Here is a 14,209-nt window from a genome sequence, read left to right as displayed (position 1 = left end):
CCTCCCTTTCTTCATCTTTCTATAATTGCCTCATCCTCTATAGCTTCTCCTGCGTTTTGTTCGCTTGATCCTCTCCCTGTTTCATCCTCTTTTTTATCCATCAACCAGCTCTGCCTCATCCTCCCTTTTTTACCTCACATTCATCTTCTCCTCTCTCACAATCCATCTTTTCTATTCATTAAGCCACCTGTCCTCAGCTGTGTGAGGCTTCCTTCCTCACAAATTGCAATTTGACTGGAGGTCTGAATCCTTTCAGTGACCTCCTCTGCAATAATTACAAGGTATTGATAGATATTCAGGAAGCCATAGAGGTTACATCTTAAAATACCATGATGTTCATTGAAAATTGACATAAATGTCAGCAGGAGTTTAAGTGTGGATCATTTGACACAGTCTTTTAAGGTGTAGTTGATATTCCTTTATTTTTATCTAACCTTTATTTTCCCAAAATATAATCAACAAAATTTGTAGAAAACCTTAAAAAAAAAAGGACACAGCACTATTATGATAGCTCTTCCACTACTCCAAGCAAAGTATCTCAGAGCAGCAGCAAAGCATTTGTATTTTGTTTTTTTCCCCCCTTCTTTTATTTAGATTACGGTTTGAAATGAAAAGGAAACCCAAGGAGACCAGTGAGTTACACAAGTGCAGCCTGCAGCCTTTCTACAGATAATGGGCCATGACCACACACGAAAATATAAAAGAGACAAGCATTGTGGGGGGAAAAATAACAAAAGGGACATGACTACACAGTAATGAAATGGAATCTCGTCTTCCATCTGAAAAGAACATCAAAGGAGATGCTTACTAATCTCAGGAGGCACTACTTTGTCATCTGATGTGCATCCCCTCTGTCTCTCAATCCCTCTCCATCCATCCCTCTCTCATGATGAGATGGATGATGATGAACATGCGTGAGGGAGAGAAAGAGGGAGGGAGGGTGGGAGGAAGAGAGGGATAATACCTTCTGAATACATGATGAATGTAGTCATCGGGCTTAAACTGACTGGGGGGGCGAGTGGCACACAGAGACCGGGAGCGTGCATGTGAGTGACACCGAGCACCATCATCAACTCTCCCCCTGCAGCCGCTCTTAGTCTCTCCATCCTCCTCCTGAAGAGAGACGGGGGGAATCACGCCACAGACACAACCAGTAAAAGAGAGAGGATGCTGACAGCTTTTATTTCCTCCACTGCTTCTGTTTTAAACTGAGCTACCAAAGAGAAGAGGAAAGAACAGAAGCAGAAGTTAAGGACATTTTGTCGTTGACACCATCCCACCTTTTTTTTTTTTTTTTTTTCCCCCTCAGCAACAAGCTCAAGAGCCGTGCTTGGTGTGCACAGCCTGAGGAGGAGAGTGGATGCTGAACAATATGACGGACTGCGAGGAGGGAGAGGGGGGGCCCAACAGCCAGGGTGAGTGACGAAACATGCCGTGGACTGATTAGAGAGGAGTGTGTGTCAGTGTGCGTGGCAGTGTGGGAACGTGGGTGCGTCAGTGTGTCTAGATGAGTTGTCAGCATGGGTGCTAAATGTGTGAACACGTACAGTATGTGAGTTAGGGAAAGTTAGGGAAACCAGATTATGTAATTTCAGGGATGTGGAGAAAAGACTGGTTTGAACTAAAACTGAAAAACAGTGGTGGACAGAGGAAGTTCTTGGACCAGCAAACACTAACAGTTTAGGATTAATTTTTGCAGTTTTACTTAAAGGTTAGTTACATGTAAAATGATGCTCCACTCAATGTGAGAATGGAAACAGCAGGTGGATGATGTTGTTGCCTCTGTATGACCAGCTCCGATGTTTTTTCTTATTTTTCTTAATTATCAAAAATGACCTCTCTTAGTGAAGGGATGCATGAATGAAGTTTTGTTCTGATCTGCCAGAGGTTCATAGATTTATGTCTGTGTCAAACACTTTCAGCACTCTACGAAAAAAGGTTTCCAGAGGACTGAGTGCAGCCCTGCAGAGCATCATTTCAGACTCATTCAAGTCTCTCCCATCAAGAACATCTCACCCTCAGGCAAATTCTGCCTTTCATAATGGTCCGTGTGTGTGTGTGTGTGTGTGTGTGTGTGTGTGTGTGTGTGTGTGTGTGTGTGTGTGTGTACACAGTCTGAGTGTGAGTTGTTGTTACTTTTTTATCACATTCAACAGGGTAAACTCTCAAATCCACCAGCGCTGTAAGCAGATTAATAAGTAGATAATATTTTGCTAACACATCACTGAATAGGATCAATTTGGAAATCCACATGTGCAGCAAAGGAATGTGAAATTGCAAGGCAAAAACTTTTCTGTCACTGGAGGACAGTCATAGAAAAGTTGTATCTTAAATTGTAGGCTACCAACTGACAAGACTCATCATGTTTACAGTTTTGAGTTACAGTTTTACCATTGTTATTGAAATTTCCCAAAACGTTATTTTTCCTTCAGAATATTAAACCCAACTCTCATTTAATTTGGTTAGGCTACTTTCATAAAACAAGGTAAAGCTTGCTCGGAAATCTCAATCTGACCAATGAGCAACACGCTCGCTTCCTGTCATGGCGTAATTTTGCGTCATTTTTTTTTTGTTTGTTTTTCCAGTTGTCTTTTCTTTTCACAATCTCTAGCAAGAAGCGACAAATAAGCGAGTTTTCTTGAGCTAACGGCATACTTGCCAACACTCCCGATTTACGCGGGAGACTCCCGACTTTTAACCCTATTTCCCGCGATGCTCCCGGTTAGTAATTTCTCCCGCTAATCTCCCGATTTTACAGTGAAGGAAACAAGTGAGATTGTGGGGGATAATTGTTGCCGTATCTGGCAACCCTGGCCTGCCTGCACGTATGAGGCCAGCCGGTGACATGTCACTGACTGGAGTCAGTGATACCAGTAGCGTTGATACTGCGGTTGCCTGCCGCTGTCGACGTCGGCACGAGCGGACCCGCTGGTCCGAGCGGATGCGGCGGCGCACATTCGTTTTTTTTTTTTCCGTACTGCCCCTCCGTGCATGTCCGCGATGCACCGCTCCACAGACGTGCCCCCCCGCACAGCAGAGGAAACGGGCCCTTGAATGGCTGATCCAGACCCCTAGATTTAAAATACGAGTTTAGTTTTTGCCCACCAGCCACTGCCCCCCACCAGACCAGCTCTGAGTTCATGTTAAGTGTCACTCCAGCCATTCTTGCCTTCAGTCAGTAGCTACTACCTAAATGTGCTTCTTTTTTTCTTTTTTCTTTTTTTTAGTCTGTTCCCTTTATGTTCTCAGAGTACACTAGAATGCTTCATTTATGTGTTAAAAATTAAATTTTTTTGTGGGGGGGAACGCCCCCAGACCCCCCAACAGGGGTCTCAACTTTTTCACCCCTTCTGACTTTACTGACAGATTCTATGCATCTTCAGGTAGGCTTACTGGACAGGGCCACCTTTGGTCAGCCTTCTGGTTTTCATTTCAACAATTACAACTGCTTTTTTTCCCATTGTCCTGATTGGTAAACAGAATCATTTATTGAATAGGCTATCAAAGAAACAGTTTCAGAACAAGTTTCCTTCAGGTTTAAAATACAAGGCAAGAAATGATGGCAATTTATAGCCACACCTGGCGAATGAACCCTGATACACTGATGAAAAAAAATCTCCCTATTTTTCACAACCCAATGTTGGCAAGTATGGCTAACGGACGTTTAGCAACATAATAGTTTAACAAGTTAAAATAACAAATTTGCGACCAGGAAAGGAACAGGTTGGGTTTGTTGCTAAACTGACGAACTTAGTAGGCTATGTTTTTGTCTACGCACCGTGCTTCAAGTTCATTGAGCGCTAGCCGTGTTTGGCCGCAAGCTAGCGTTAGCCTGAAGGCGAAACCCTCAAGAGAAAACGGTGGAGGCAGGAAGTTGGGCTAAAGTAATATTATCAACAGCTCTAGCTACTGAGCGCAAGCACTGGCGGTTGAACTTAACGGTTTCTCTGTTAATGGAGCATGATAAGAGATTTTAAATCAATAATCACGTAATAATACTGCGTTCAAGACAAGTTGGAACTCGGATCTTTCCGACCTCCTACTTGAAAAAGTGCAATCGAACGCCAGCTCAAGTCGGAGCTCCCACTTGGTGAAGTCAGAGAAAAAAATCTACCCCGACTCCGAGAATCAGTTATCTGACATCACACAACAATTTGCACCGGTGTAGAACCACACCGCCAACGGCAAAACATCAATTAAAATGCATCTAAATGCCAAAATATATAAAAATGTTCTTTTTAAAATAGTTTTTGTGCCCTTTGTATTGTTTCTATACCTATGTGAAGCACTTTGAATGCAATCCTGGTCCGCCATGTTTTTAGTTATTCTGCCGTGGTGCGTCCCGAACACTTTGAAGTCGGAACTATGAGTTTTCAACTGGGAGATTCCAAGTTGCGAGTTGTCTCAAATGCAGCATAAGACCCGCAATTGTCAGCTCACATATGTTGGGAAAAAGTGCGGCTACTGTGACTTGTGTGTGGCCCGGGGAGCATACATCAGTCCGACTGCCCAAAAGTCCGACGGCTCATTTCTCCGACTACCCATTCTACAGTGTTATGGTTAGGTTTAGGGTAAGGTTAAGGGTTAGGGCTACTGAAGTCGGAGAAATGGGAGGTCGGACTAATGGACGCAAAAATAAAGAAATGTATGGTCAGAGAAATGGGTAGTCGGACAGACGTCATGCGCCCGTGTGGCCCTGGCAGCATATTTTATTTTCACTGATGATGACTGATTTTTGTATAGCTAGATGAAGGTGAAGATGTGTGATCAGGTACCACCACTCATTCACTCTGTGAATACTGTATAAACATTTCATGAGTTGTTGCGATTTTCTTGATGGCTAATTGTTGTATGCTAACGGACACACTGTAAGATACCTTTGTGTTGATTTGTAGTGTTGGTTGGCTTAAGTGGTTTGAGTCAAAACAGGCTGTTAGAGTAGAGTTGATGAATCAGATATTAATGTTGTTGTGCTGATCAGTGGCTTGGTAGATGGATGGGGGAAAAAATGGTGGACATCTCCATGGTGACATAGGCCTACCTGTGATCTGCAGTAGCCTAGATGTGCTTGTTAAGTAAAAACACTTTGAGTTGTGGTAGTATGTACAATACTGTAACATACTGTAGTTAAAACAAGCGCACGTTAATCACCTCCAACGTGGACAAGACTGTCATCATTAATGTGCATGAGCTACCGAGCCTACATCTTGATCCTTTTGAGATCTCCTCTATGCCCCTGATGCACAGTATGGTTGCTAGAAGCAAAAGGTCAGGATTTGAGCTGCATCACACCACAGGGTGAATAAGAACGTGGCATTTTGGGTGCATGTCCAAGCGTTAAAGTGTGAGCACAATATGAGCACACACACAGCACACAGAACATTGGTATGTTGGTTGATTGATCAATCTGGTATCTGGATAAAAATCCAATCTTATAATATTCCTTTCTGTTTTTCAGGGCAAGGGATCCTCTGTGGTTGCTTGCTGTTTTAATCAATAGGTTCAAAATGAGTGATTGTGAGGTTGAAAAATGTATCTGATTCATCTGGAGCAGCTGGTCCAGGAGATAAACAAAGGTTATATCAAAGTTAAATCATTGGCATTGAGGATTTTATCATAAAACTGGGGCAGGTATGAAAATAAATCTGCATGCGCTAAATATATATGTTAAAAGTTACGTTAAGGTAACCAAATAAAAAAAGTTAAGCAACACTTAAGAACTAAACTAATATGAGCTGTGGTGGCAAAGATGAACAGTGTCTGATAAGTCATCCTACTGTTTATTACAATACAATCATCATCCTGATGCCATTGCTTCTGTTCTTGTTGTTAATTGTAATGTTGCGCTAGTGTTTTATCAGGTGACATTTTGCCCCTAAATAACCTTCATCAGTGATAGCGGCACTGACAAAGAATCTGCATTAGGAGAAGAGGGGTGCTTAATTCATCCTCCTATGTTAATGTGTTAGTCGGCCATTCTCTCCCAGTGAAATCCGGACAGTCGGCAGTGCATTAACGTATGGGCAATCAGGCAAATTGATTCAGATTCAAACACCAGTGGATGAGCTAACAACATCTGGCAAGGAGATTAAATCCATTTTAGCGGGCCAGTTGTGTCAGAAAGGGCGGGAGGTGCATTCCTATCTGAATACCTTTAAAGGAATAGTTTGACAAATTAACTAAGCTTTTATCACTTTTGCTGAGGGCTACAGTCAGTCAGTAATGTTATAGGTTAGCATAGGATGAAAATTGAAAACAGAGGGAGAAGCTTGCCGAGTTCTGTCTAGTAGTAAATTCAACTACCGTCTCTTCTAAAGCTAAACGGAATAAGAAAATGGATGTGAATTAACAAAAGCTGAGAATATCAGGTTAATACACAAATTTGTCAGTATTGCAGGTATAATAAATAAAGATAACCAAATGAAACACGAGAAGAGAAGCTCTTTGTTTCTGTCAAAAGTGAGAAAAACAACTATTATGATACTATTTATCTGCTTGCTTTGTGTCAGGCAGCAAATCAGCATCCATCATGTTGTAATATTTCTCGCAGTGGAATTTATCTTTCACCTGAGGGAGGGAGAGCAGCAGTTACTCCTCTGTCTGAAAGGCAATTAAGTTAAAACAATCCTGTTGGAAGTGATTCATCTCAAGAACATACAGAGAGCAACCTGAGGGGTCAAGGCCAAGTAAGGGTCAAATCTCAGGGGTCGCGAGTTGATTAATTACCCCAAATAATAACAGTAAGGTACCAAATCATACATTACTTTATTACTTTTTTATTTTCTATGTATACACTCTTGTTTCTCATGTTTGACTTAAACAATGGGCATTACTGGACTACTATCCTCTCCAGGCTTGTTCACGGCTTTGCTTCATGGTACCCAAACTATCAAACTTACTTAACTGTAGTGATCCCCTGACTTTTCCTCCAGTTCCCCCCTTGTCTGTCTGGCACTTATTCATATACTACACTAATTTCACACACATGAAAGCTTTTACACACAATCCTTCTCATACACAACTGAAAAAGTACTGAACAACTGAAAACCTCGTAAATACGAATTAAACCTTTTATTTACACATCTGAAAACCCCACACACATGTGAGAGGTTGTGTTATGGTTTCAATATTAAATGTAAAAGATTTCACTAATCTCCTTTTCAGTCATGAATGAGAATATCATTTTTAGTCGTGTGCACAATGTTTTCAATTGTGTGAGTCTTTCAGTATAGTAGGCTATGTGAATTAGTGTGATTTCATAGTAAACGATTCTACACAATGTTCATTCATCTTTTGTGAGTTGTAGTGGACATGAGCAGTCGTGTAATTGTACATCAGGTATTATCTCATTGCAAAGGAGCATTATGTAAAGCTTCCCTCTTGTCATATAAAGGATTTTAATATTTCTGTTTCCTGGTAATTTCACTGATGTATCCTCAGCTGATGTACAGCTTTAATAAACTGGCTCAGAGCAGATAAACCATGTCAGTGATTGTCAGTAATCCTCTGACGTGTTGTCCTGGCTCTTCAATTACTGAACACTGAATGAGGAGTGTGTCAGACACTGACTTTAATCCATATAGAGTGAGAAGGTCAGACTGGTGAAGTTGGATTAAGAAGGTCTCGACATCTTGTGCCCATTTATGTTATGGATTGATCCAATTCAATGTGTCTAATGTATGTTATCCATTTCATTTCAAATTACAACTACATCACATTTCCTCTGTACATCAGATTAACACTTTCAGTACAGGTGATGCAACCACATTGTCATTGCATGCTCTAATATTAATATGTGACGTCTTAAGGAAAGCCTTAAATCAGGTCTTACATAATAACTAAAGCTTCAGTGTCTCACCTGCTTTTGACATTTTGGTTTTAGTTGATGTCAATCATGTGATGAAACATTTGGTTCATGAGTGCTTCCTGATCTGCCATGCATTATTAGTGTCAGGTGTTGAGGGGTTGGCAGGATCAGATTGATCAACTTCAAGTGTAAACCAATTGGTTGTAACTTGTGGAGGGAAAGGAAGCTTATTCAGAAGAAATGTGGGATTGTTAAAAAAGGCTGTGAATACTGTCTCGGTTGAATTCACCCACACTAGACTACTACACTACAGAGTTAGTTTGAGACCACACCGAGACCAGCTCTTTGAAAAGGTCTGCTTTAAGTCCACAATAGAGTGCAATTACTGTTTTCAAACCTGCCCAAATGGAACATATTTAGGGGGATAAAAAAAAGAATGAATTTACAGGTGTGAAAACCCCTGAGGGTTTTGTTTGGCTGAAGGGGGTAGCATATGTCACTATGACGAATCCCTTTCCATCGCATTACACATTTGAGCCATTGTTAGTCTTGAGATGTTGATCATACTACCTTTAATTATGAAGCATCTTCAATTTCTAGGCGTTTATCGTTACAATGTGGGTCCACTCTGACCTTCTTCTGAGATGGTTTATGACAGTGTAACAACATCATGCTAGATCTGCCTTTGCTAACAATGGTCATTTTTAAGCAGCTGTTGGAAAAATGATCAATGACCATTGGTAAGGACAGTCTTAAACCAGGGACCACCACAGATATAGAGCTGTTGTGTTTTTGCCGGTGCTCACTCACTGAGGCTTTGAAAGTTTCACTAAGACTATGATGACGCTGCAGATGTTGACACAACGAGATCTAGAAGCAGAACTACATCTTCTCCACCCAGTCTTCTTTGACTGGAGATTATAAACTACTGTGGTCTAATCCTTCCTTCCTCATCAGACCACCATCCAGCCCCCCTCTACTTCACACAGACTCAAACACACACACAGCCTGTTCACAGCGGTCTAATCACATCACTTGGTCTGTGGAGGAAACATAAAATCACTTTGGAGCATTTTACTTAACTTTTACTGTCCAATCTTACTGAAGAAATTGATTACAATGAGATAATGAGTCACTGCTAAAACATATTTGAGTTAATACTTAAAGAATAATTGTGATGACATTGCTGTTCATGCATTTCATTCAATTTCTCCTGCTTGTAAGTATTTTTTATGTAGCTGAATATTGTCATAGTATATTTGCCCAAAACCTACTTTAGCACATCTGTAATGATATGGGCACTGTGGTTCAGCCTAGCGCCTCTTGACCGAAATCCAACCTCGCAAAATCAGCACCTCCAACCCGGTGTCCCAGCTCTCTTCTCGGCAGCACTACGATACAAACACACCCCATAATACCTAATCTCTTGTTTATGACTGTTAAGGCTGTTTGTTTGTTTGTTTTAGTTTATGTCCTGCTTTGTTCGTGTCACCATCACATTAAACTATTTCCTGTTTTTATTTAGCGTCTTTGTGTGGGTGTTTGGGGGTCATTGGTGGTTCTTTGTTATGCCCCTTATAGGGCCAACAAATCTGGGGCATAACAGTTGGAGGCTCGTCCGGAAGCAAACAACCATGAGGTGAAGTAAATGTGCCGGTGTTTGTGTAGCTGCAGTCTTTTTTTCTTTTTTTTAGATTTTTATCTTATTTTTAAGGAGCACTTTTGAAGGCCACCACATTGATATTGTGACGGCACAGCTGTGATTCTGTTTTGCTGACATAGATACCTGCATTATTGTAATTGGTACTAGTGGTGGATCGTGCCAGTGCTACTCTAACATTGCAGATGATGGAGCCTGCTAGAATACATACTGTAGCTAAACCATGTTGTCAGAGGCAGAGGAGGAATACAGGCCAATGGCACTTCCAACAGGGCTGGTAACCCTGTTGCAGTCTGGTTTGCAGTTGTCTGAGCCTCCCCATGCCCAGTAGCAGGGACAAACTTCATTATCTCTGCCAACAAGGGCAAGCTAATGTTAACACAAAAGTCATGAGACAGCAGCTGCTCTAACTAAGACATGTCTCTCTAGTAGAGACGCCCTGTCTGTGAAAGCAGAACAGCCAAAACAAGCCAAAGTCATCAACAAACACAGTAGCATTAGATGTATGGGATGAGTGGCTATAGGATAAGCTAAGCAAAGCAAAGCAAACAAGCAACCACCTAATGAGAGAAAATTGTGTTCAAAATCTTGGGTGGGATGAATGTAACTGTTGTGCCTGGCCTTGGGGAAACATGAAAGCACAACATGAAAGAGTTACTTCCCCTACCCCCATGTCCCATGCCACAATTCGCAGTCAAACAGAAATGTTTTAATTTAATTGTGGTAAGGTCAGACCTCTGGGTAAGTAATGTCTAAAACAACAAACATAAGACTTCACTAAAAGAAGAAAGAAAAGACAATACAGGTCTCTTATCTGCCTCTTTAGCAGAAAACTTTATTGGGACATTATTGCTATTATTCAACGTTTTGATTCTTTACACTTTTTCAGATATTAAACCTGTTCTGATTTTTTTGTTCCATAGGAAATGAATTGGAACAAGCTTCAAACTCTAAAAGCTCTAACTTCAACTACTTCTACATTGTTTAAGCTACAGACTCCATTCAACTTTTATACTGTAGAAAAAAGTTCTCAAGTTTTTATAAATTGAGTTATTGAGATGGTAAATGGACTTTTCTAGTTACTCGGACCACTCAAAGCGCTCTACACTGTTCATTCGCACATCCAATGATACATTGGAGGGCAATTTCAGGTTCAGTGTGTTGCCTAAGCCAGGACACTGAATCGACCAGTCGGCGGAGGAGGAGGACGGGAATCAAACAGCCAGCCTTCTGGTTAGGGAATGACTTGCTCTACTTCCTGCGCCACAGTCGAGGCAAAGATCTTCAATGTACATGAAGATTTCTGACAAATTTCACACTTTTTTCAGAGGCTCCAGTTTGTAACTTGCTGTTATGTCCACTATACTTTGTTTAAAAAAAGACTCACGCCTCATACAGAAGTCCTCTACTTCTACCTCTAGCTTATTTTCTAGATGATTCTAGGTTTTCTGTAGCTCAGTGGCAGTGCAAAGGTTTACTGATCATGAGGTCATGGGTTTGATTTCTGCCTCAGTCATCACTGTTGCATGTCACATCGCTACTTGCTCACTTTGTCAATTTCTTCTGCTAATTCAGCTTGGCTTCTGCAATGGCTTTCAGCATTCACACGCATCTTCCTTATGAAAATGCTCTTTCTTGTTTTTGTTTGCTATTGAGCCCTGGCCATCCGGCAACATTCAAGAATCCTAGGGGTTGAAATAGAAAAAACAGAGCATATAATTTCACTATTTGAGGATGATATTATTATTTATTTGTCCAATCTGGCATCATCTATACCAACACTAGTTAGTATAATAGAATATTTTAGGAAATTCTCTTGATATAAGGTTAATAACTCCAAATGAATAAGAATGCCAAAAAAATCCAGTCATTTTGGAAAGATGTAACCTACATGATTGTAGGCTAGTATGACTAATATGGTGAGGCAAAGCTCTGTATATTAGGTATTTGTCCTGATCACTTTGCACCGGGCTGTAACACTGCATCCATGATTGATCTATCCTTGCTTCAGGCTAGGAGAGTGATTGCATTGAGGTAGTATGGATGTATGGATGGCACGATTAGTCGACTAGTCACGACTACGTCGACTATTCAAATCGTCCACAACTAATTTAATAGTTGATGCGTCGTTTTTTGTTTTTTTTTTACTTTGTTTTTCTCTCAAAACTGCTGCAGCACCTTCCACACACGCACCCGCCGCCGCCCACCACACACACACATGCACTCACTCACTCAAGGTGAGTTAGTAGGCTACAGGTGTTCTCTCTCTTTTCTCTCTAGTCCTCTCGTCGGACATCTCGTCGGACCTCTCTTCCGTCATCAAGCGGCACCGGTGTTTTAGTTACCTTAAACACTTCAAGCTGAAAGCTAATGATGGTATATAAGAGCATCTGCATGCTGGTGCGATAAGCTGTATGTTTTACATTCAATTTACGTATGATCCGATTAGTCGACTATCAAAATAATTGTTTGTGGCAGCCCTAATGGCCCTACACGAGGAATGTGGTTATGGGAAATGGCGTCATGCTTGACACTGGAGAAATTACCTTATGTTGCCAAAGGGAAACTAAATAAGTTCACAGAGATATTGGAAACTTTTATGCAGTTCCTGTAAAGTGATCAGACTGAAATTAATGAGTAAATTTGATTGGCGGCGCTTGTGGAAGCTGGCATCCTCTTATAAATAAACAGGACCACTATCGATTTTGTGTTTTATTTTACTTTTATTTGTTTGTTTTACTTTCTTTCTTTGAATGCGTACTGTTGAGGATGGGGGGAGGAGGGATGTTCCTAATGTTACTGTCCCTGTGACTGTATATTTTTGTCCAAAACAATAGATATATTGTTACTGAACTGAATATTAATCTTATGCACGATTCTGCCCTTGGGTCTGTTTCACTCAGTTATAAATGGCGTGCTAGGAGCAATGCAAACTGTCTTTCTCCCAACTTAAGATGTGACTGTGTCTGTGATTGTATATGTGCACAAATTCCTGACTATAGTACAAATATGTCTTTTTTTAGCCAAGGACTGATTTTTGTTTTAATCAGGTTATTTAGTGCATACAGTTCTGGGTAAAACTCAATGTGAAAATGATTTAACAGTGTTATTGTTTATCTCAGAGCAGCCGTATTTGGGGTTGAGGAAAAAAAGCTATCATAGACTGCCTGCTCAGCATTAGATGGCAGACTCAGCAAGTAGTTATCTTGTGATGATAGTGGGGCCATTTAACTACCAAAGAAACAAATTATATTTCTATGAGGGGTTGGAATATGAAAGAAATATTAAATACAAAATCATATTAAAATAATGAGTGTATAAGCTAGGTGGCCAAAGGACAAAGGACAAAAAAACATGAATGCTAGGCGCAGCATCTGATTGATCTGTTGTAACATCTTTCTAAACAGACAGACCTGTCACCTGCCCAATGGTGCTGGCCCTAACACATATACAGGAGCACCAAACAAGGGATAAAATGCCAAAGATTTGCTCAGCGGCAATCAGCTCACTTTTTCTCCACTGCCTGTGCTCTGCAAGTGCATGCGACAACGCTCCTTGCACTTGTGTATATCAGTCTTTACAGAAAAGCAAATTCAACTAACAGTGGCTTTTAATAGCAAATTCACCCACATATAAAATAAATAAGCCTATAATTTGATTTTTAAGAGTTAAATGAAAATATAAATTCTACTGTCCTGTACATTATGCTAAATATGTAGCTACAGCCCGCTTACTAAGCATACAAAGACCAAAGCCTGCCTCCCTAACAAAATCAGACAATCCTTTAGTGTCACTAATCAAAACACTCAATTCTGATAGTCCGGTGTAAATTTAACCCCACCGTGACAGACCCCCCTCGAGAGATAAGTCTGCTAACCGCTAGCTTCTCTTGTTGTAGCAACTTTAGCAATGACCACACCATAACAAACAGCAAACCGCGATCAAAAAGCCACTCATAGCCACAAATAATGCTCAGAACAGCACCAAACTTCATCAACAGTACAAACAGGGTCCCAACACATAATACGAGGCATCAAACATCTGTTAGCTTTGCCTGGTTTATATTGAAAAGAGACGAAAACAACTCACCCACTCTCCTCCAGTTACGTTATGCAGCAACTTTCCACGTCCAGCATAACGTCCAGGCACTGACAACACACGTCCGAGTCCGACGGGCAGCACAAACATCTGGTTTCAGCGGCCACTGGCAGGCAGTGACCACACTGACCACTTGATCCCCCCAGGTCCAGCACATAGACTCCACCCTCAGCTCTCCCTCTTTCACTTTTCTCCTCCATTTCCTTCAGCTCGTGTTCGGTAAACTCGGTCTCAAACTGATAGCAGCGCCCGCCCATCGAAATGAAACATGTAGAAATGAAACCGTCGTTGTTCTCAAACTGTCTGCTTCAGTCTCTTCCGGCAACGAACATCGTCCTGATCTCGCGTGTGACGTCACGTCGCCGCGTCTAATCTCGCGCTTGTTTGCGTGATTCTCTCCCGCAAAAATGATCTAAAGTAAAAACGCCCAATTCCGTTCATTTCCCTGTGAACACTCGATAATAACTTTTATAAACTGATAGGCAAGATACATAGGAACTTTGGCTGCATTATATGGAGTAATAATCACACATTTTCATCATTGAGCTGCGGGACTCTACTTCACTAGGTAATGGCCTCCACACCAGCTGACTACCTGTAACCATGGCTACAACAAGCAGACATCACAGAAGGGACAACACGGC

The 14,209-nt window shown here is 41.2% G+C and overlaps 2 protein-coding genes across 3 annotated transcripts in view; both read left to right on the top strand.

Moving 5' to 3' along the window:
* rbm39b (RNA binding motif protein 39b) overlaps positions 1-14,209 on the top strand; it is a 115,567-nt gene that overhangs the window by 58,781 nt on the left and 42,577 nt on the right. The window lies entirely within an intron of this gene.
* Positions 1,185-14,209, top strand: part of slc12a5b (solute carrier family 12 member 5b) — a 39,212-nt gene continuing 26,187 nt past the window's right edge. For both annotated transcript variants that reach the window (XM_085782322.1, XM_085782321.1), the window contains exon 1: positions 1,185-1,415. In XM_085782322.1, coding sequence (XP_085638448.1) covers positions 1,361-1,415 — 55 coding nt within the window. In that variant the 5' untranslated portion in view covers positions 1,185-1,360. The remainder of the gene's footprint in view (positions 1,416-14,209) is intronic.

Source organism: Trachurus japonicus, chromosome 7 (genome assembly GCF_045865225.1).
Source record: "Trachurus japonicus isolate A0001 chromosome 7, Traja_1.0".
In the NCBI taxonomy this organism is placed as follows: domain Eukaryota; kingdom Metazoa; phylum Chordata; class Actinopteri; order Carangiformes; family Carangidae; genus Trachurus; species Trachurus japonicus.
This window is presented reverse-complemented; position numbering and strand designations above follow the sequence as displayed.